The sequence below is a fragment of the Microcaecilia unicolor genome, chromosome 2 (assembly GCF_901765095.1).
Source record: "Microcaecilia unicolor chromosome 2, aMicUni1.1, whole genome shotgun sequence".
Taxonomy (NCBI): Eukaryota; Metazoa; Chordata; class Amphibia; order Gymnophiona; family Siphonopidae; genus Microcaecilia; species Microcaecilia unicolor.
In genome coordinates this window covers 208,821,174-208,844,444 of record NC_044032.1, presented here as the reverse complement: position 1 = coordinate 208,844,444, position 23,271 = coordinate 208,821,174, and the positions used below count along the sequence as shown (strand labels likewise).

Below are 23,271 nucleotides of genomic sequence, written 5' to 3'. Positions count from 1 at the left end.
CTCCGTTCTGTGGATACATCTCTCTTGTCTGTCCCCTTATCCTCTACTGCTAATTCCAGACTCCGTTCCTTTTATCTCGCTGTCTTTGGCCGTTTTCAAATCCAGGCTAAAAGCCCAGCTCTTTAACGTTGTTTTTGACTCCTAACCACCACTCACTTGCCTTGTCCCTTTTTATCCCCACCTCTCTTTAATTTCCTTACCTCTTAGTTGTCTGTCTGTGTGTTTGTCCTATTTAGATTGTGAGCTCTTTGAGCAGGGACTGTCTTTTTCATGTATGGTGTACAGCGCTGCGTATGCCTTGTAGCGCTATAGGAGTGATAAGTAGTAGTAGTAATAACGTGTTCCAGCAAGAACATGTATACTTACAAATGTGTTGTCAAGGGGGCATAGTTATGGTGTATTCATGTATTTTATAAAATATGTGAGAACACCACTGAAGTGGAAAGAACACCAGAGTCCCATGTGAAAGACACAACCAAACAAGAAGTGGAACAGGATCAGGCTTTTCAAAACAGACCAAGGACTCTCGATATGTAGCCCTTGGCCTGCTTTGAAGAGCCTGATCCTGTTCCCACTGCTTGTTTGGCTTTTATAAAATACTAGCCGTTAAGCCTGTTAAAACGGGCGAGATTTCCAGCTACCCTCCTCGCCGCCGTTCCCTCCCCCCTCCCCCCCTCTGTGCTGGGCCCCCTGCACTGACCTGACAGCACCTCTCACCTCCGTGTGAAAGCGCTGCAGGCAGCAGCAGATCGCTCTGCTGCTGCCTGCAGCGCTTCCACACGGAGGTGAGAGGCGCTGTCAGGTCAGTGCAGGCGCCCCGATACGGAGGGGGGCGGGAGCGGCGGCGGGGATGGGGGGAGAGGGTGGAGGTTGGTGCTCGCGATGTTCATTTCCAGGTTCCAGCGGCAGCGTCCGACAGTCCGACTCCGTTCCGCCCTCTGACGTCATCACGTCTTGACGTGAGGGCGGGACAGAGAGGGAAGTCTCTACTGCGCATTTGCAGGTGAGTCGGTCACTTGCCATTTATATGTTTGATGTGCATCTGGACATAAAGAATGTGCACACATTTGCACCGGTGTAAATCAAGTTATTTCTAGGTGCTTATTTTATAAAGGCATATAGGTTATCTGTATTGTGTACCCTTTTTACATTTCTGTTTTTGGCACTCTGTTATAAACTTCTCTTCATTATGTTGTAATTTCTATGACTGACTTTTATTACCAGTGCCTATGCATTAGGGATACATCACCAGTTTGTTTTTTCCACAAATGCAGTTGCAGCATTAGATTTAAGGACTGTGAATGTATTGGGAGGGGGGGGGGGTGTTGGGAGAATTAGGTAAATATTTTACTCACAATGGACCAATAGCAGTTAGACATAAACTGCCATCGGTTCATGACGTTCTTTTAGAGAATCTGGCAGATTTGCTAATGTTATTTTTGTGAAGTTGTCATTGCAAAAATTGCACAAGCAATAAAATGGGTTATAATGCATAAAACTGATCCATACATGGAACAGCTGCCTAGTGGGTATAGCAGTGCTTTTATACCACCAACTTTCACAAGTTCTCCACTAGAGGGCAGTGCTAGTGTTCTAGTTCCTATACTGGTTGCTTTTCCTGGTGAGCTGTCTGTTTCTTATAATAAGTAGGTTGTCTCCTTGGTTGATGTTTGGAGTGCTGTTACTAGAACTTAGGCTGTTAAAGGGGTTGGTTACACAACTGTTTGTTTTCTAAGCAGTCGACTAGACTTTGTTTAATGGGGAAGAAAGTGAGGAATATAGAATTTCATGTTGTGACTCTTAAAAAGAAAGGCTTGCCTGGAATTGAGGATAGTTTAGTTTTATGTCACAACTGTGGAAATTTTGTCACTGTCTGAGGCAGACCGGATTCTTATTTCCAATATATATTTACCTTTTTATAAAGTACATGAAAGTGAGGAGGGGGTGGACTTTTTGAACTGGAATCCTGTGCAGATTTTTAATTTTTGTTCTTGGAAGATTCACAGGATGGCATTTCTTCTTGGGCCACGTTTTTAGTGCATGCTAACCGTGTAGATGTAATATTCCTTTGGGCGCATTTTTAGCACATGCTAAATATGCTAGCACATCTTAGTAAACAGGGCTCTTAGTTTTTAAAGACTACCTTAAGAAAAGAGCTGCTTCTTTGTGGACAGAATTGCAAATATTCTTTTTTTTATTGGACTAAATATATTGTTTGATTAGCTTTTGAAGGCAATGCCACCTTCTTCAGATCAGAAATGAGCAAATGATGACATTTTAAGCGGTTATTAAAGACTTCCATTTTTGATGAAGCATTTATGTACCAATGGCTGCTATATCCCCCCTTCAGTCCGTTCAAAACTCTGCTGCACGTCTTATCTTCCGCCTGAACCGGTACACTTATATCACCCCTCTCCTCAAGTCACTTCACTGGCTTCCGATCAGGTACCGCATACAGTTTAAGCTTCTCCTTTTAACCTACAAATGCACTCGATCTACAGCCCCTCCCTACCTCTCTACCCTCATCTCCTCTTACATTCCTACCCGTAACCTCCGTTCACAAGACAATTTCCTCCTGTCAGTACCCTTCTCCACCACGGCCAACTCCAGGCTCCGCCCTTTCTGCTTCGCCTCACCCCATGCCTGGAATAAACTCCCTGAGCCCATATGCCAGGCCCCCTCCCTGCCCATCTTCAAAGCCTTGCTCAAAGCCCACCTCTTCAATGTTGCCTTCGGCACCTAATCATCATACCTCTATTCAGGAAATCTGGACTGCCCCTACTTGACATTTCGCCCATTAGATTGTAAGCTCCTTGGAGCAGGGACTGTCCTTTATGTTAATCTGTACAGCGCTGTGTAACCCTAGTAGCGCTCTAGAAATGTTAAGTAGTAGTAATAGTGATGCAGTTCTGATGCAAGTCATGGATTTGAGACATCAGTGGAAGTATATACTTTCCAAATATTTTATTCCATATCATCATGCTGATCAATCCATAGACTGGTGGGTTGTGTCCATCTACCAGCAGGTGGAGATAGAGAGCAAAGCTTTTGCCTCCCTATATGTGGTCATGTGCTGCCGGAAACTCCTCAGTATGTTCTCTATCTCAGCAGGTGGTGGTCACACACAGCAGCAGCTCTGGCTAGGTCTCCAAGCCTAATTTTTAGGTTTTGTTGAGTACCTGGGGTTGAGGGCTCTTCTTGAGCCAAGTGCAAACCTGGTGGTGCCAGGTTCCTCCTTTTCTCCCCCCTCCCGCTGGCTCCGTTTAAAAAAAAAAAAAAAAAAAAATTTTTGGTCGTCCTTAAGGGCGTTTATTTCGACGTTTATTTAAACGTTTATTGCAGCTACTCACTGGGACACCAGGTCGTTACAGCTCGGAGCGGAAAGCAGGTAATTTTTACCTTTTTGTAGCGGGCAGGGGGTTCCCCGATTGATCTCCACGTGGCTGATGGCGTCGGAGGGCGAGGGCGCAAAGAATTGCTCCCCGGACCGCGTGTGCGCGTCTAGCGGGGATGCGGGGGTTTTAAAGTCTGATTCGCCCTTGTTGGGTGTCTGTTTGGAGGCTGGTCAGTGTCCCGGTTCTTCCTCTGGTGCGGCGGTTTTTCCTGCCATAAACGCCCATCCCCCGCTGATCGCCTCCGCCATCTTGGCCGGCCACGCTGTTCGGACGGCTTCTTCTTGGGCCGCCCTTGAGGTGGGAGACGTTAATGCCATGGCCGCCCTTGATTTGGGCGACGGCAAAAAAGCGGCTAAGTTAAGCGCCGTTCTTCCCGCGCGGCTCCTTCGCGGAGTGTCGCGCCGGACGCCATCTTGGATGCACAGCATGTTTCTCCCCCGCTCTTGCGAGCGCCGGTTGAGGTTGCGTCTAGGGCTGTGGCCCAGGCTGCTGAAGTGCACAGTCTGGGGGGTTTCTCCCCCGAGTTTATTTTGCTGCTGCATCAGGCCTTCCTTATGCAAAACGCTGCCCCTGCTCCCTTGTCCGATAAAGGGGTTGAGGCCCCCGGAAGTAAACGCCCTCGGGTGGATTTCCAGGCCTTAGAGGACTCTGTCTCCTCTGATGTAGATGAGGGCAGCGTATCTGAGTTCTCCCAACGGTCCTTTGGGGATTCCTTGGAGGAGACGATTCCCGCTCGGATGGAGCGGATGACCCCTCTGCAGCGCGGATCTTTCGCTCAGAGGACTTGCCCAACCTGTTAATGCAGGCCATGAGCATTTTGAAGATTTCCTCTCCGGAGGACGTCTCTCCCTCAGCCCCTGTTGGCTCCGCCATTATGCTGGGGACGAAGCGCCCGCCTAGAACCTTCCACGTGCATGATGCCATGCGCACCTTGATTTCGGCTCAATGGGATGTCCCGGAAGCGAGCCTCAAAGTGGCTAGGGCTATGTCCCGCCTCTCTGCTTTGCCTGAAAGTGAACGGGAGAACTTTCTTTGGCCTACCGTGGATTCTTTAATCACTGCGGTGACTAAGAAAACGGCGTTGCCGGTGGAAGGTGGCACGGCCCTAAAGGACGCCCAAGACAGAAGATTGGAGGCGGCCTTAAGGTCGTCCTTCGAGGCGGCTGCTTTAAGTTTGCAGGCCTCAGTTTGTGGCTCCTATGTGGCCAGGGCGTGCCTGACGATTGTGCAGCGGGCTTCCCCCTCGGATCCTTCCTTGAGGGCTGACTGGCTGGCCCTGGAATCGGGCCTGGCTTATTTGGCAGACTTACTGTATGATGTCTTGAGAGCCTCGGCTAAAGGTATGGCTCAGACAGTCTCTGCGCGGCGGTGGCTTTGGCTGAAGCATTGGTCTGCTGACCACGCATCTAAGTCCCGCCTGGCTAAGCTGCTCTTTGGGGTCGAGCTGGACAAAATTGTGACCGATCTCGGCACGTCTAAGTGCAAGAGGTTACCAGAGGTCAGGGCTCAGGCCAGTGGTGCTCGCCCTGGTAACTCCAGAGGACGGTTTCAGGAAGCCCGTCGGTACCGCCCGGGCAAGTCGGGCTCCTCTGCCCCCTCTTCCTTCAAAAGGAACTTCTCCCCCAAGCAGCATTCCTTTCGCAGAGACCGCCGTCCCGGAGGTGCGCCCTCCGGTCCTCCCCCAGGGCCTCGTACCCAATGACGGGGCCCTGGTCCATGGCCCAGTGCAGATTGGAGGATGCCTGTTTCTGGGCGAGTGGACCAGAGTAACTTCAGACGCTTGGGTTCTGGAAGTCATCAGAGACGGCTACAAGCTAGAGTTCTGCCGACTCTTAAGAGACGGGTTTGTACTCTCTCCCTGCAAGTCTCCGGTCAAAGCTGTGGCAGTGCAGCAGACCTTGGACAACCTGATACGCCTGGGTGCGGTCGTTCCGGTGCCAGAAAATCAGCTTGGCAAGGGACGTTACTCCATTTACTTTGTGGTACCAAAGAAAGGAGGTTCTGTCCGGCCTATCCTCGACCTCAAAGGGGTCAATCGGGCCTTGAAAGTGCTGCACTTTCGCATGGAGACTCTCCGCTCTGTTATAGCGGCAGTGAAGGCAGGGGAGTTCCTGGCTTCCTTGGACATCAAGGAAGCGTACCTGCATATTCCCATCTGGCCTCCTCATCAACGCTTTCTGCGTTTTGCAGTCCTGGGCTGACACTTCCAGTTCAGAGCCCTCCCTTTCGGGTTGGCTACTGCTCCGCGGACCTTCTCCAAAGTAATGGTGGTCATCGCGGCCTTCCTGCGAAAGGAAGGAGTACAAGTCCATCCTTATCTGGATGACTGGTTGATCCGAGCCCCCTCTTATGCAGAGTGCGGCAAAGCTGTGGACCGGGTGATTGCTCTTTTGAGCTCCCTGGGGTGGATCATCAACTGGGAGAAGAGCCAGCTGCGCCCGACTCAGTCCCTGGAGTATCTGGGAGTTCGATTCGACACCCAAGTGGGCAGAGTGTTCTGCCAGACAATCGGATTGTCAAACTTCAGGCTCAGTTGGACCAGTTCCTAGTAGCCTCTCCTCTTCGGGCTTGGGACTATGTGCAGCTGTTGGGCTCTATGACGGCCACGATGGAAGTAGTGCCCTGGGCCAGGGCTCATATGAGACCACTATAACACTCTCTGCTGCAGCGCTGGACTCCGGTGTCGGAGGATTATGCTGTGCACCTTCCCTTGGACCCAGCAGTGCGCAAGGCGCTGAGCTGGTGGCTGCAGACAGACAAGTTGTCTGCAGGAATGCCTCTTGTGACCCCGGAGTGGATTGTTGTCACGACAGACGCCTCTTTGACGGGCTGGGGAGCCCACTGCTTGGGAAGGACAGCGCAGGGGCTCTGGTCTCCTGCAGAGGCAAAGTGGTCTATCAACCTCCTGGAACTCAGAGCCATTCGGTTGGCACTTTTGGAGTTCCTCCTGGTACTGGCGTTGAAGCCAGTACGGGTCCTGTCGGACAATGCCACGGCTGTGGCCTATGTCAATCGCCAGGGAGGTACCAAGAGCGCCCCTCTAGCCAAGGAGGCCATGAATCTATGCCAGTGGGCGGAAGCGAACCTGGAACAGCTGTCAGCAGCCCACATTGCCGGAGTCATGAATGTCAAGGCGGACTTTCTCAGTCGCCATACCTTGGATCCCGGAGAGTGGCAGCTATCTGCTCAGGCGTTCTTGGACATCACGAAGCGCTGGGGCCAGCCGAGCCTAGATCTGAAGGCGTCATCGGCCAATTGCCAAGTGCCGCGTTTTTTCAGCAGAGGACGGGACCCTCGATCCCTGGGAGTAGATGCTCTTCTCCAACAGTGGCCGACACAGGAGCTTCTCTATGTGTTCCCGCCCTGGCCCGTGTTGGGCAGGGTGCTAGACCGGGTGGCAAAGCATCCGGGCCGGATAATCCTGGTGGGTCCGGACTGGCCCAGACATCCCTGGTATGCGGACTTGATCAGGCTCTCAGTGGACGATCCTCTGCGGCTGCCAGTGGAGCAGGGCCTGTTGCATCAGGGTCCCGTGGTGATGGAGGATCCCTCCCCCTTTGGTCTTACGGCCTGGCTATTGAGCTGCAGCGTCTGAGGAAGAAGGGCTTCTCAGACAAGGTCATCGCCACTATGCTGAGAGCGAGGAAGCGCTCTACTTCTACTGCTTACGCCAGGGTTTGGCGTACCTTTGCAGCGTGGTGTGAAGCAGGCTCACTTTCTCCCTTCACTGCTCCAATTTCTTCAGTGTTGGCGTTACTGCAAGAAGGTCTGGAGAAAGGCCTGTCGCTCAGTTCCCTTAAAGTCCAGGTAGCGGCTCTGGCTTGCTTCAGGGGCTGCCTGAAGGGTGTTTCCCTGGCTTCACAGCCAGATGTGGTGCGTTTTCTCAAGGGAGTTAATCACCTGCGCCCTCCTCTGCACTCAGTGGTGCCTGCGTGGAATCTCAACCTAGTGCTAAGAGCCTTGCAGAAGCCGCCTTTTGAACCCTTGTCGAGGGCATCTCTGAAAGACCTGACGTTGAAAGCAGTCTTTTTGGTGGCTATCACTTCAGCCAGAAGAGTTTCCGAGCTCCAGGCACTCTCATGTCGAGAGCCCTTTCTGCAGTTCACTGAGGCAGGAGTGTCTATTCGCACAGTGCCTTCCTTCCTGCCCAAGATTGTTTCTCGCTTCCATGTGAATCAGCAGCTCTGTCTCCCTTCCTTTCGTAGGGAGGACTACCCAGAGGAATACTCTGCTCTCAAATATCTGGATGTGAGATGAGTCATTATCAGATACTTGGAAGTGACCAATGATTTCCGGAAGTCGGATCATCTGTTTGTCCTGTTTGCAGGTCCTCGTAAGGGTCTGCAGGCTGCTAAGCCTACAGTGGCAAGATGGGTCAAGGAAGCCATTGCAGCGGCTTATGTGGCCGCGGGGAAGGTGCCGCCTATCCAGCTGAAGGCTCACTCCACTAGAGCTCAGGCGGCCTCGATGGCAGAGGCCGGGTCCGTCTCCTTGGAAGAGATTTGCAAGGCGGCAACTTGGGCATCGGCCCATACCTTCTCCAGACATTACCGCTTGACTTTGGCTGCTCGGGCGGAGGCCCGGTTTGGAGCTTCAGTGTTGCGGTCAGGGATTTCAATGTCCCGCCCTGGGTGAGTACTGCTTCGGTACATCCCACCAGTCTATGGATTGATCAGCATGATGATATGGAAGGTAAAATTATGTATCATACCTGATAATTTTCTTTCCATTAATCATAGCTGATCAATCCATAGCCCCTCCCAGATATCTGTATTGTTTATATTCTGGTTGCATTTCAGGTTCAAGTTTAGTCTTCAGTTCCTGTTCAGGAAGACTTCGTGTTCAAGTTTTTTCAATTGGATTCTTCAAGAGTTGGGACGAGTTTGTGTTACAGTGAGCTGCTGCATTCCTCTCCCCTCCGTTTTACGGGGCTGGATTGAGACTTAAATTCTGCCGCGCTCTCTCCCGCTTCGTGCGGCTGTAGGGCAGCTTTGTACCCCTCCCGCTTCGGCGGTGTTAGGGTCAGTCAGCTCCTCCCGCGGTTGCAGGATAAGCCAGATCCCCCCGCATCGGCGGGTGTGGTGTCCCTCCCCCGCTCCGCGGGGATGAGCTGGACTGATTCCCCTCCCCCACTTGTGTGGGGATGAGCTGGGTTAATTCCCCTCCCCCGTTTCGGCGGTGGTGAGCTGGGCAGAGTGTCCCTTTGTGGGTGTAATTCTCTAAGTGCTGAGTCCTGCGGATGGAGCTTGGATATCGACATACTGAGGAGTTTCCGGCAGCACATGACCACATATAGGGAGGCAAAAGGATTGCTCTCTATCTCCACCTGCTGGTAGATGGACACAACCCACCAGTCTATGGATTGATCAGCTATGATTAATGGAAAGAAAATGATCAGGTATGATACATAATTTTACCTTCATTTTATTGTTTGTGTTGTATGTATTCTGCTTTGTATATTTTTTTTTGTAAACTGTTTTGATTTAAGCAGTCTATAAATGTGTAAATAAATAACAGCACGTAAGCAAAAGCATTCCAAATACATTCTCATGGGGGAGGGTCGGAGAGAGGAACAGGGAGAGATGGATGGGTGATAAAGCTGTAGAATTTTATGGTTTATTATGCGATGGGAAACCCAAACTTTTAAGTCATGTCTGGTGGGCGTCAAAATATTTCATCATTGTAACTTCAAAAGTTTTATGTTCCTGGATGGTTTAAAATTGTCATTTATTCCACCCCCCCCCCCCCCCCAAAAAAAAAAAAAAAGTCTCTCAAAAACAATAACTGCTAGCCTGCCATTATCAAACAGCAAAAAAAAAAAGCTTGGCCAAAAAAGTGAGTTTTTCAATAACTTCCTAAATTATTCCACATTAGCACAAAGATGCAAATAGCCAATCAGAGCATTCCACATTACTGGACCTGCAATTGAGAATGCTGCAGCCCTTGTCAGAGCATAATGTGCAGTTGCTGACAAATCCGTTGCTAACTTCTTCACAGAATCAGATCTCAAACCCCTAGCATATACAAACACTTTAATATTCTCATCATAAAATCATTAATGTATATAGATGTTTATATATAGCTATTGTTGATAGAGACTGTGGTGTCCAGAAATTTGACTTTCTGTGGAGGATTCCATTTTGAATCTGATTGAAGAATGGTATGCATTGAATGAACTGTAAAGTTGTTTGAGAGTCTCTTCTCCCTCAGTCCAAATCATAAAAATGTCATCAATATACTGGTAGTATTTTGAGGGTTTAGTCTGATACATATTCAAAAAGCTTTCTCCAGTTCTGCCATGAAAAGGATTAAATATTGTGGTACCAGAGCTAGAAAAATCAAGAAGAATCATAAAAGATCTACAGCCACGACTCCAGGAGGATGAACGACTGAAAGAGATAGTAACATAACATAGTAGATGACGGCAGAGAAAGACCTATACGGTCCATCCAGTCTGCCCAACAAGAAACTCATATGTGCTACTTTATATGTATACCTGACCTTGATTTGTATCTGCCATTTTTAGGGCACAGACTGTAGAAGTCTGCCCAGCCCTAGCTCCGCCTCCTAACAACTAATCCTGCCTCCCAACCACCAGTGCTGCCACCCAATCTCTGCCAAGCTTTTGAGGATCCATTCCTTCTGAACAGGATTCCTTTGTTTATCCCACACATTTTTGAATTCCGTTACCGCTTTCATCTCCACCACCTCCCGCGGGAGGGTATTCCAAGTATCCACCACTCTCTCCATGAAAAAATACTTCCTGACATTTTTCTTGTCTGCCCCCCTTCAGCCTCATTTCATGTCCTCTAGTTCTACCGCCTTCCCGTCTCCGGAAAAGGTTTGCGGATTAATACCTTTCAAATATTTGAACGTCTGTATCATATCACCTGTTCCTCCTTTCCTCCAGGGTATACATGTTCAGGTCAGCAAGTCTCTCCTCATATGTCTTCTAACGCAAATCCCATACCATTTTTGTAACTTTGCTTTGCACCGCTTCAATTCTTTTTACATCCTTAGCAAGATACGGCCTCCAAAACTGAACACAATACTCCAGGTGGGGCCTCACCAACGACTTGTACAGGGGAATCAACATCTCCTCTCTTCTGCTGGTCACACCTCTCTCTATACAGCCTAGCAACCTTCTGGCTACGGCTACCACCTTGTCACACTGTTTCGTCGCCTTCAGATCCTCAGATACTATCACCCCAAGATCCCTCTCCCCGTCTGTACATATCAGACTCTCACCACCTAACAAATACATCTCCCGTGGATTTCTACTCCCTAAGAGCATCACTTTGCATTGAATTTTAATTGCCAAACATTAGACCATTTATCTAGTTTCTTCAGATCCTTTTAAAGATATATCAACCTCTAAGGTCTTTAAGATCAGCAAGCCAAGACACTTCTAGATGTTCCTTCTTTTCATAAGGTACATCTAGAGGAATATCGTGCGACTGTTTCTGTATCATTGGACCAAAACTTTGGAATGTACTACCACAAGAACTGAGAGCATTACAGGGCATTGGACAGTTCAAAAAGATCTGAAACTTTTTGTTTGAACAATCTTTTGGGGTAGGCTAATCTAATCTTTTAAGTATGCTGGATTGATGTGAAGTAGTGGTTATAACAGACAAAGTTATGAGTTATTGTGCAGGTTTTTATATATGTGTTCATATTGATCGTCTGGTTTATATTAATATAATATTTTATTTTGTTATGTATTCGTACTTGTTAACTGTTGAGAAGTTTTAGATCATGCGGATTATAAATATTTTTAAATTGGATGTGACTAGGACCACTCAACTGAGACAGAATTCATTTTTGGCACTTAAGTTGAGAACACTGGCCTTATTTTTCTTTTTATTGGAAGTTCTCATGTTGATTTTTTGGTCACTTTTCAGAATAGGCATTTTTGGACCTAGGTCATCTGTTGAAATTTTTTCTGGTTAGGGAGACTGGTCAGAAAATGAGTTTTAACTAGGAGGATTGAAGGGCCAAGATGTATTCAGTCAGTTGTTGGGAGTTGAGGAATGACTCCATAATAGCTCAAAAACAAGAAAAGTTCAAATTAAGCAATCTTCTTTCCCATAAATGGGGACTTGTGAATTGCTTGATTATATTTGGTTAATGGTAACTCAGGGGTCCTTTTACTAAGGTACGCAAAAAGGACTTTTTAAAATTTTTGCCAAAAATGGCCGTGCGATAAAATCAAAATTGCCGTGTGTCCATTTTGGTTCTGAGACCTGACCGCCAGCCATTGACCTACTGGTAAAGACTCACTCGGTAACCGGTCGGTAATGACCTATGCGCGTCAAGTGCCACTTGGCGTGTGTCCAATACGTGCATCCGAAAATAATTATTTTTCAGACATACTTATCGGACGTGCGCCAAAAATGAAATTACCACAAGAGCCGTATGGTAACTCCATTTTGGCGCGCGTTGGGCACGCGTAGACGCTTAAGTGGCTTAGTAAAAGGGCCCCTCAATTCTTTGCTGTAATTTTCTTATAATCTCAGTTAAAAATAAATTAATTCACGAGTGCTTGTTTAATAGACCTTTTATGTACACTTATGTATTCTTATTGAAGGAACTTATGCATAAGTTTATCCCTCCGTACAAGAAATCTGTGTACAACTCATGCTTACTTGCTACAATTTACTATTGCTGTATAAAATATTTCAGCTGCATTATTATAGAAAAGAAAAATGTATGGTTCACAAATGTGATGATACCTATTAAAAGTAGAATTAATGAATCAGCAGTTGGAAAAATAACAAAATACTGCAATTTGCAAGTTAGAAAGAGAAAGTAGAAAGACTTTGGAGAGAAAAATTGATGGTAACACCAATTGTGATTGGAGTTCATGGAGCAATATCGATTACACAACCAAAGTGCTTGGAAACTTTTAAATTTAAGAGAGAATCCCATCAATTTTTCAAGAATAAAAATAAAAGCAGCCCTATTTGGAACAGCATACATTTCGTGCCAAAATCTGATTCCCAGGCTCTTGGGATGTAGTTGAATTCATGTAATTTAAACCAGTCGATATTGGCTGTGATGTCACATGTTAATTATAGCAATAACAAAATTATTATTACTATCATTGTCGTATAGTTATTGCTTTATTATTTAAGAAACTCTGAGCACTGGTAAAATTAGAATAGGAAAAGTTTTTTTTAATTATAAATCTTGGGATTCTAAAATGCAGAGACTCCATTTCTTACTTCTGGTACATGTAAATCTTTGGGCAGATCTTTAGAGAACATTCACAAATTAGCATTCGTTTACATTGAGAAGAAACTAAAATACTTTGTGCAAACCCCAAATTATTCATGTTAATGAGGGATCAAAAATTTGATTACATAGACTTAGTATTAAAATATTGACTTAATACAGGGTGAGTAATTCCCTGTGTGCTGAGTAATAATTCCCATGGCAGTGTGTTAATATATATATATTTTTTTTCACTAACTTAGGACTATTCTTTTTTAGCTGGAAGGACAAGGAGATAAGGTAACTTATCCAAAGTCACAGAACACAGCCTTGAATTTAAGTGCCAGGATGTCTCCTTTATCCACAGCTCAATGGTTTTTATTCATGTGAGCAGATTGTTGTTTTTACACTTTTGCATTCTGGGTTCATATGCCTGCAGGCCAAAGACTGCTGCTTATTCCTACAATGACTTCTCTTAAAGTTTAAGAACGCAGTTCAAAAGCTTTCTTTTCCTTTCTGTCATTGGAACTCTTCTCCTTTAGGTGCTCCCCAAAATTCTGAGTAGCATTGCTCCAGCATTCTGCATGAACAGCTGCAGTTTTGTGGTGGAGAAATCCAAGGAATCAACAGCTCGTGTTGTGGTGTGGCGGGAGATTGGTGTGCAAAAGAGCTATACTATGGAGAGCACGCTCTGTGGCTGTGACCAGGGAAAGTATAAGGTAAAGAAGGAGCCATTGTGAGACTAAAAGCAAGCAACAGACTACCACTGAACAAATGAAAACCCTCAACAGTTCATGTTGTTAAATGCATATATTAAGGGGCCAATTGTTTTTGTTATGCTGTAAATATTTAGAAGACTATCATATATGCACGTAGAGCTCGGATATGCACCGAAGCGCTATGCTGTAACTATGGGCCTCTTTTACAAAATCGTACTATAGATTCTCGGTGCGGCAAACGAGAGGAAGCCCATTCAATTCCTATGGGCTTCCTCTCATTTGCCGCATGGGAATCGCTAGTGCAGCTTTGTAAAAGAAGCCCTATGTGAATATATCTCTAATAACGATTAGTTTGCCTGGGAAGGGCATACATATAGGCGGAGTCTGGGTGAAACGCGGGCAGGGTGCAAAGTCGTATCCTTCTAAGTGAAAACAAAAGTAATTTTTATAAATAGATTTCAATTTTGGCTTTCCTTTGTGTTATGTGATATGTGCAGTGAACACAGCAGTTTCCCTTCAGTTGTCAAATCATCATACATTTACCTAACAGAAAAAAAAACAGCAAAACAAGGAATGTATACTTTCTAGTGCATGTTCTTGTTAAGCCCACTGAAGAACAAGGTCCGCTTTGCGTGTAGCAGTTACGTTTTCTCTTCATTTCAGTTTGTAAGAATGAAACTTTTGTATTTACTTTTGTACAGTGATTTCTAGGTCTGTACTTCAGAGTTCTAAAGTTTATTATTTTTACTGTCATTATTCAGCCCAGGCATACCGTCCTGGAAGAGAAGTTCTTTGGTTGAATTCTATAGTTGGGTCTTTGGCAGCCTAGGTCAGCTGGGGGTGATATGCTCTGGAGGTAGCATGTAGAGCCTCCTTGTGAGGGGTGGGGGTTATGATCAGCATTGACAGTGATGCTTGGTAAATGTAGGTAATTTGATATTGGGTTCTGTAAGGAACCTTCATGCATGTCTTCTGGCCTCGGGAACCCTTCCTTATTGTCCATGCCAGACCAGTTCAGATGAGTGAGTTATGTCCCTCTGCCAGTAGATGGAGCCAGAGCTGACTTAATTTCCTTTATAGTGGGTTGGTGTTGGTTTCAGCTTCTCAGTATTTCTCTGGCTTCAGCAGGTGATGCAAATATGTAGCCTGCTGCAACAATTACAAGTAGAATGCTCCCAGGAAGACTATAGGACCAGAATTTTTGTATAGCAAAGACCGAGGCCAGGGGACACTGTAGACAGCAGTCCTTTGGGGATGATTTCCCTTTCCTCTTGGGAACAGAGACTAGAGGGCTAGGATTGATGGACAATCCACAGAGCCCCTAGGGTGCTAAAACAGGTGGTGTTGTGTCCTTCTTTCGGCACTCTCTCTCTCCCCCCCCCCCCCCCCCCCGGATCCCTAAGGGATTTGTAGCTGAAGTGTCTACTGTCCTCATTTTGAGAGGGGGCTAGAGATGTTCCTGAATGCAGGCTATAAACAAACCTTCAGTGCACCTCTTTCCAGACTGCCTCCATTCTACTATGATGCTGTGTCAGATTGGGACTCCCACCCTTGCCTTCAAAGAATTCAGAAGGACAACAGCTCTCTGCCATGTAATGAATTTCGTTTGGGGAGACAAGATTTTTGCTAATCTTTATTTTTTATGTTTCTAGAATATGCAGATAGGGACAAGGCAACTCGAAGAAATGGGAGCCAAATTCTGTATTGCACTGCTACGATTGAAAAGATTGACCTCCCCTCTGGACTACCTGCCTACCAACCTTCTCGACCTTGAAAATGAATTGATTGAATCCAGCTGCAAAGTGACAAGGTATTGCCAAATTTTGGTTTAATTGCCTATCTTTTAGTAAGAGAGCTTTTAAGAACTGCCCGCAATTTGTCACTTGGTACATTTTATCAACATTAAACCTTTAAGATGGATCTTTTCCTGTCAAATGTGTTTTATTTTCATTGTAAATTGATGAAGCTTAAATTTAGCCTGACAACTGTACTGAGTGCTTATGGACTATTTTCTTTCAGAGTTGGCAGTGAAAGCATCAGGCATTGTTAAGGTCTTCCTTCGTAGACATGCTTTGCTCTAGTGATAGCGCCTATTGGCAAGGTGTTCTGTACACATGAACAGAAAGACATATCAGCCTGACAAGAAACGCTCTACAATTTCACTTCACAATGAATTCCCAAACAGACATGCGCGAGTTGTCAGTGGAGAAAAGGAAACACACCGTTCTGTCACACTATAATTGTGCACTTTCCAACTTAAGTTTGCTTCATATTTCATAGGAGTAATATCTCTAAATGGGCATACTGTGACAGGAATGGAGCTTGTAAGCAATATTGATATTCTACCAGTTTGTTGATCTGGACCCTCTGATCTTCCTTTTCCCTGTTACTGGAGTGAAAAAGCAACATCCCCGCTGTCCCTAAGCTGATAGGTTTTTGTGGTGGTGGTTTTAAAGGAAATACCACTGGTATAATCTTAGGGCCCTGTTTACTAAGCCGCGTTATAGGCGTGTCAACATTTTAACACGTGCTAACCTTGTATGCGCCTACAATATCTCTATAGGCGCCTACACAGCACACATGCTAATTGTAGGCACGTTAAAAACGCTAACACGCCTTAGTAAACAGGGCCCTTAGTCTCTCAGATGTATTTCTAATATCTTAATTTTATTGTGCCAAAGAATGTATTCTGGAGTTTACAGGATATATTGTATACTTATTACTAGCAAGGTGTGCTTAAATGTGTTTTAAATCAAGCTGGTGGCACCCAATATACTTGGGATTATTTCTGCCATATTTTCTTGATCTCTGATTGCATCATTAGGTACTTGAGAATTTTCTTCCTTCATAAGATGTAGAGAATAGTTGCCTGCTCCATACCATGTTTTCCTGTCACAGTATCTAGTTTTCTGCATCAAGCTTTTTAGTGGTTTATCGTAATTGAGGAGACAGTTGTGGAAAGTTGGAAGAAACATTTCTTGGCTACTCTCACCACCACAGTACAGGTATCAGGTGGACACCGAACACCAAAAACCAGAATACAGAACTAAAAATTGTACTCAAAAAGGAAATTCTTCTTAATGACAAGTACTGTTTTACCAAAAGACTTACCTGTTTTCTTATTTGTAAAAGCATGAGGGATAAAATATAAATACAGAGGAGGAGGATTCTTTGCCAATTTGTACTGTCTTATTGGACCAATTTTGGCGACTATAGAAAGGATCCATGTGTTCTCAGATTGATGTAGATTAATGTCATTCTGGTTCCATCAAAAGAAAAAAAATTATATACTGTGAAAAATTCCAGTTTACAAGGAAGGGGACTGCACCACATTGGTTCCCCAGTTTTGTTGCATGTTGAACTACCTTTGTCTGAAAATAAGTATCAACAAACTGCACACATCACAAGTGAGTCCATTAGTTGTGATTCTTCTAGATCATGAACAAAACATCTACCAGTTTATTTTGTATTATAGAAAGGATAAAAAGTTTTTATTTAAAATTTGTTTGTAATTTTATTCTTACTCAAGCAAATAATTAAGGCAATCAAAATGTATACAACTGATCTCACTCCCATTTGGTTGCTTTTTGTATAAGAAAATGTTCCCCACCCCAAACTCTGGGGGTCTTTCACTAAAGTTTAACTCGAGTTATCTGCAGCAAGGCTTATTTTATTCCCATGGGCCCTGCTGCAGATAACTCCAGCTAAGCTTTAGTAAAAGACCCCCTCTGTTACTTGTTTATTTTCACCTTGAGGTATGCAGACTTAGAACCCATAGCTGCATGCAGTAGTTTCTCCTGCAGACTGTTTTTCTAACAAAATAACTAATCCAGCTTTCTTGTAGCTTTCATACCCCCCCCTACCCTCAACCATTCAGACTCTCCTAAATGAGCCATATACTCTGATGATAGCATTGAGGGTTTCCTGTATTTCTCCCATCTCTTCATCCTCATCTGTCTTAATTTCTCATTTGCCACTATGATAGACTTTTTTTTTTCCTACCTTTGTACGGTGAGCGCTTCCCTTCTCTTCCAATAAGCCACCAGTTCACACCTTGCAGCCACAATACCTATTTAATGTGCCTTCTCCTGGATCCCGGATTCTTCCCCATATACCAAGCAAAAATATCCGAGCTTTCCAAGAAAGGGTACTCAAATACATCCTATTTATTGCCCGCAGACATCCTTCCTAAAAGTCTGCATCTGGAGGCATTCCCGCCAACTATGAAAAAATTGTTCCCTTGAGGGGTGGAATTTTAAACTATAATTTAGAAGAGAAAAAAAAAAACCTGAAAAGTATGTTATTTCAGATGTGATCTAGAGGTTTGGGAAGGAGGGTTTGCTTCACGATATTATCTTTTTGTTACTGTAGAATGTGATACTGTCCAACCAGTGATGCTGGGAATAGGGATAGAAGTTTTTGCTTGCCATATACAATAGGGATAAATCATCCAAGTTTTATGTCATATTTTTAACATTTAAATTTTATATTTAGCTTAGTTTTAATCTCTTATATTCAGTGGTATGCTGAAGCGGGCTCTCACGGGCTCACAAGAGCCTACATTTTTAAGAATGTTTGGGAGCCTATTGTGAAGGTAAGCCCCCCTAAGGCTACTTTAACAACAGGCCCCCTCCTGAATTCTCGTTTACTTTGCTGGCGGGGATGCTGAGTCCCACCAGCCAAGTACCGTACTTTTCAGACTATAAGACGCACTTTTTTCCCCCAAATTTGGGAGGAAAATGTGGGTGCGTCTTATAGCCCGAATGTAGCTTACCTGCTCGCTGTGGGGGGGGGGGGGGGGCATGGCCAGGGCCGGTCTTAGACCGAGGCGAGCATTGCGACCGCATAGGGCCTCGCGTTCAATGGGGCCCCGCGCGGCATGCCTCAACTCCGCCCAGTGCTTTTTTTGTGAGGTCCGGCTCACCTGCCTGCTCCCTTCCATTCGTGCACCTGTGCTCCCTGTTTTGAAATCTTTAATTTACCCAAAGTCGTGACGAACCAGCAGTAAAAGCAGCAGGCAGGCTCGCCTTTTCGTCGCTTCCCTTCCCTCTCAGCGCGTCCTGCCTTCCTCTGATGTAACTTCCTTTCCGTGAGGGCGGGACGTGCTGAGGGAAGCGACGAGGAGGCGAGCCTGCCTGCCTGCTGCTTTTACTTACTGCTGGTTCGCCGTGACTTCGGGTATGTAAATGAAAGATTTCAAGGTAGGGAGCACGGTTGTACGAACGGAAAGTCGGGGAGCTGAGGGCAGACAGGCAGGCAGGTGGGCGAGGGTTGAATGAATCGCTGGACATGGGGAGGAGAATTGCTGGATATGGATGGCAGGGGAGGACAAATTCCACTGCAGAGCCACACAGGTTGTGCAAAACTGCTGTCCCCATACAAGAGTGTTGCACAACCCGTGGTCCTCCAGCAGACCTCCGCCACACTTTTTGCTTCAAAATTTTTTTTCCTGTTTTCCTCCTCTAAAACCTAGGTGCGTCTTATAGTCCGAAAAATACGGTAAATAGACTGCTGCTGCTCACCACTCCTTGTTTCCAGCTCTGAGCTGCAGGGACATCTCATGCATGCAAGAGAAGTCCCAGCAAGCTGCTCAGAGTCAGAAATAAGCAGGGGGGAGTGGTGGGGCTTGGCATCCCTGCCAGCAAAGGTATGCCTAGCGTGCCCACACAAGGGGAGGGGGAAGAGAGGCATGGGTCACCCCCTCCCCCAAATTGCACTGGATATGCCCAGAGAGAGAGCCCATTGCTAAAAATTTACCAGCGCACCCCTGCTTATATTTAAAATTCATGCTGTAGACCCCTTTTACTAATTCCTAGTGGAAGCTAATGGCACTAGCGCAGGCTATCTGCTTCCACAGCACATTCTGTTCCTATGAACACGGTATTCATGGCTTTCAGGGGAAGGCAGTCGGAGACTCAACAGTTGTTCTTGTACCTTGAGAGAGTGAAGCAAAGACTTAATGAGAGTGCTGACAAAATGCTGTAAGTTCACGTTTTTGATTGATTTTCAGTTTCAGTTGTATCACTTTGATATGTAAAAGCACGCACACAATGAGAAAAAAAAAAAAGAGTAGCCCGATGAAAGAAGTGCTATGCCACTGGGCAATAGAAATGTGATTGCCTGAAAACTGTGGAATTTACTGAGGGTACTCTTAAGATTAAGTAAAAGAAAGATGAAAAATAGAAAAAAAGAAAAGTAAAAGCATATACTTTTTTATATATGGCTTAATAGTGTGGGTTTAAATTATCACTAGCTATTATGGTGTAGTAGCGGTAGTCTTGGTTCTAGTAAAATATACCTATGGACATGGTGACAGACAACATGCGCTAAAGCCATTAGCTGTGTGCTATGATGCCACGGCACATGATAATCCTTTGGACGTAGTGGCAGCATGCACTAGCACCCTTTAGCATTCAGAAGCCTTAGGAAAAGGAGTCCTGAGGGTTTTTGTTTTTTTTAATTGCAGGTGGTTTCTCAGGTATCTTCCAAGTTGCATATTGAAACAAAACTCAGACTCAGAATTTCTTTGAATGTTGAATTGCTACATAGCCATTAGGCAAGTGCATTAGTATACATTCAATCAGTTAGTGCACCTTAAACTTCTTAGTGTGTACTAAATAGATTTAATAAATAAATGCATGCTAAGTTTGATTAGTGCACGTGAAAAACTTCTAGTACTTTAAAAAATGTCTTTTAAAACAAATGTGTGAAACAATCAAAAAAAAAAAAAGCATCCAAAATTGAGAAGAAAAGTCAAATGAATTAAAAATGAACTGAAAATCTTTGACTTGTGCATATCCCTAAAGGCCACTTTATATCCTGAATATAACAGTGATGTTTCAAGGGTTAAAAACAGTATCATGGCCTTGTCCTTTCCTCCCTTTGTGGTTACACAAGATAATCATCTTTGCATTTAATTCCAGTGATCCCATTTAAAATACACACAGGGACACAAAAAAGCATCACAATGAAAGGCAGTTGCATGTTTTAAATAGATTATTTAGCAAGATATTTTATGGGTTGTTCCCTGGCCATGCAATCTCAACTCAAACTCCACTGCAGTTTGTAGAGAATGATTTAGTTAAAATGATCTCCAGGCCAAATAATCGATAAGTTTAAGAATCTTTATCAAGCACCAGTGCCACTCTTTGGTTAATTGCAGAGATAAGATCCTGCTGTAAATCACCAAAATAAGAGAGTGATGCTGAAAAGCAAGATAAACAGAGCTATAAAAAGAAGCCAGGCTAAGAGGGCTCTATAGAAGCTGTTAATGCCAAGACCATTTAGACCACTGACATTTGCAGTCCCTCAGTTTCTAACTGTTGTGCAACTACGTTGAGGAACAAGTGACATTTACAGTGACTTTAATGAAGATGTATGTTTAATTTTTCCCTGGAATATCATACACATTCATTGCACAATTAACATTGTTAGTCTAACAGATAGTAAAGTAGGGTAAGGTAAACAGAGGTGGGGGGGGGGGGAGGCTCAGAGCTCACATTCTGATTTCTATAAAGGAGATTTTATGGTTGGTACCTAAAGTTAGATTTGTGGGGTATTTTTTTATGTAGGAATATTTGGTTTATAGCTGTGACATATTCCTCTAGTGCAGCTGTTTTCAGTCTAGTTCTCAGGATATACCCAGCAAGTCAGATTCCAGGATATCCACAATGAATATAGAAACATAAAAAAATGAAGGCAGATAAAGACCATATGGCCTATTCAGTCTGCTCATCCATGCCATCTACTATTCCTTCTCTCCCCTATAGATTCTATGTACCTGTCCTAAGTTTTCTTGAATTCAGTTAGTTTTCTTCTCCATCACCTCCACTAGGAGGCAGTTTCATGCATTCACCACCCTTTCCACGAAGATGTATTTTCTCAGGTTACTTCTGAGTTTATCCCCTTTCACCTTCATCTTATGCCCCCTCATTCCAGAGCTTCCTTCCAGTTGAAAGAGACTCACCTCCTGTGCATTTATGCCACATAGGTATTTAAACATCTCCATCATATCTCCCCTCTTCCACCTTTCATGCAAAGTATACATATTGAGATCTTTACTCTGTCCCCATACGCTTTATGATGAAGACCACTGACCATTTTAGTAGCCATCCTCTGGACAGATTCCCTTCTATTTATGTCTTTTTGAAGGTTCAGTCTCCAGAATTGTACACAATACTCTAAATGAGGTCTCACCAGAGTCTTAGGGCATCATCACCTCCATTTTTGTTTTTCCTTCTAGTCACTTCCTTCGCTATGCACCCAAGCATCCTTCTGGCTTTTTCCTTCGGCTTTTCTACCTGTTTGGTCACCTTAAGATCATCACATACAATATGGGTGAGAGAGATCCCCACACAGTGAAGGCCGTGCATGTACATCCTGAAAACCAAACTGTCTGCGTGCATCCTGAAAACTGGGTTAAGCACAGTCCCGGTACTGATGAAAGCTGTATGAAAATGAGAACTTCAGTTTCAGTTTTTTAATAAAAGGTAGTACGATTTTGTTTTCCTTACTTAGTTTACAGTGAGAAAGGGAGAAAGGAATTCCATCTATCACACAATAAGATGGTTTAAAAATGTCAGCTGATCTAACGGCATTGGCAAGACAAAGCACAGTCCTCAACGTTTTGGTTCACCTTAACCATATATTAGAAAAAAAAACATGATTTCTATAATCCTCTAAACTAGAGGTGTGCACGGGGACATAATTTTGTCCCATCCCCACCTATCCCCAATTAGTTTGGATCGGTCCCCACTCCATCCCCAGTCATTTCTTTTCCATTTCCACTCCATCCTTGTCGTAAATGTCATCAATACCGCAGATTCCAGAAATCCCCATCCTCGTGCACACCTCTTTGCTCTGAACTAAGTTAACTAGTATTTTAAGCAGAGTGATCTTTAGGCTAGTATGCTGGAAGGGCTGTGCATGGTTGAGACAAGAAAAAAGGTGGGGCAGACGAATGAGAGTGGGAGACAGTTTGTGAGAGTCATACAGGCAGACACAATATATAACCACTGACATCAGTTTCTAAGATAAGTGAAGTCTCTTAAAATTTAAATGTAACCAGCTCAATTTAAGTAAATTTTTAGGTGTATACATTGAAAAATAGGAGGTGTTTTGACAGATGAATGAGAATTGAGTCACAATTTGCAACCTGCAAAGTTGGCTTGTAACGGGAGCCGTTTACGGAATTCATATGACTGAGGTCTTTAACCTCCTTATCAAGAAAACCGATATTAATATGAAGTAGAATTACTTTTATCTTTCAGACCTATTGGTTATTCTTGTGAACTCAATTATTTGGTCTGATATTATTTCAGTTGAGTAAGCTGTTGAAGAATGCAAGAAAAGGCAAATAGGATAGTACACGGGTGTCTCTGCTCCTAAGGCAAACTGTGAAATCCTAATCTTATCAAATTAAAATTTTCTTTTATAAATTACTGATATATAAAAGTTTCTATGAACAAAAAATAGTGTATTTCTTCTAACACCCCTCCCCCCCCCCCCCCCCCCCCCCACACACACATTCTTTTCCTTAACGGAATGTGTTTATTCTGTAGAGTTAACCAAGAAACATTCTCTCTTAATTACCATGTGGTTCTGAAGTAGTAAATTACATTCCTGATATTTAGCTGGACCAACCAGTGTATAAGGTTAACGCCACCCCAGTGCTTAACTTTTTCAACGTTCAACGGCGCAGTGTGTTTAAGTAGTGCTGCTGAATAAACCTCCAGCCAGTGACTGCACCAGCTCTTGTCAATAGAGCATTTGTCCTTCTGTTTCACAGGCCTGATTTCAAACTCACAACACATTCCATTTAGCAGCTGAATATTACCACAATATTTAAGTGCCTTTGCTCCTCCCCAGTACTAATCTTATATTTTATCTGAAGGAAAAAAAATCTGTTTAGCAAGTTAAATAGCCCAGTTTTATCTGTATAA

At 44.5% G+C, this 23,271-nt stretch overlaps 1 protein-coding gene across 3 annotated transcripts in view; it reads left to right on the top strand.

Moving 5' to 3' along the window:
- The window catches only part of AGTPBP1 (ATP/GTP binding protein 1), a 237,825-nt gene that overhangs the window by 196,774 nt on the left and 17,780 nt on the right, over positions 1-23,271 (top strand). For all 3 annotated transcript variants that reach the window (XM_030193670.1, XM_030193671.1, XM_030193672.1), the window contains 2 exons: positions 13,154-13,330; positions 14,983-15,140. In XM_030193670.1, coding sequence (XP_030049530.1) covers positions 13,154-13,330; positions 14,983-15,140 — 335 coding nt within the window. The remainder of the gene's footprint in view (positions 1-13,153; positions 13,331-14,982; positions 15,141-23,271) is intronic.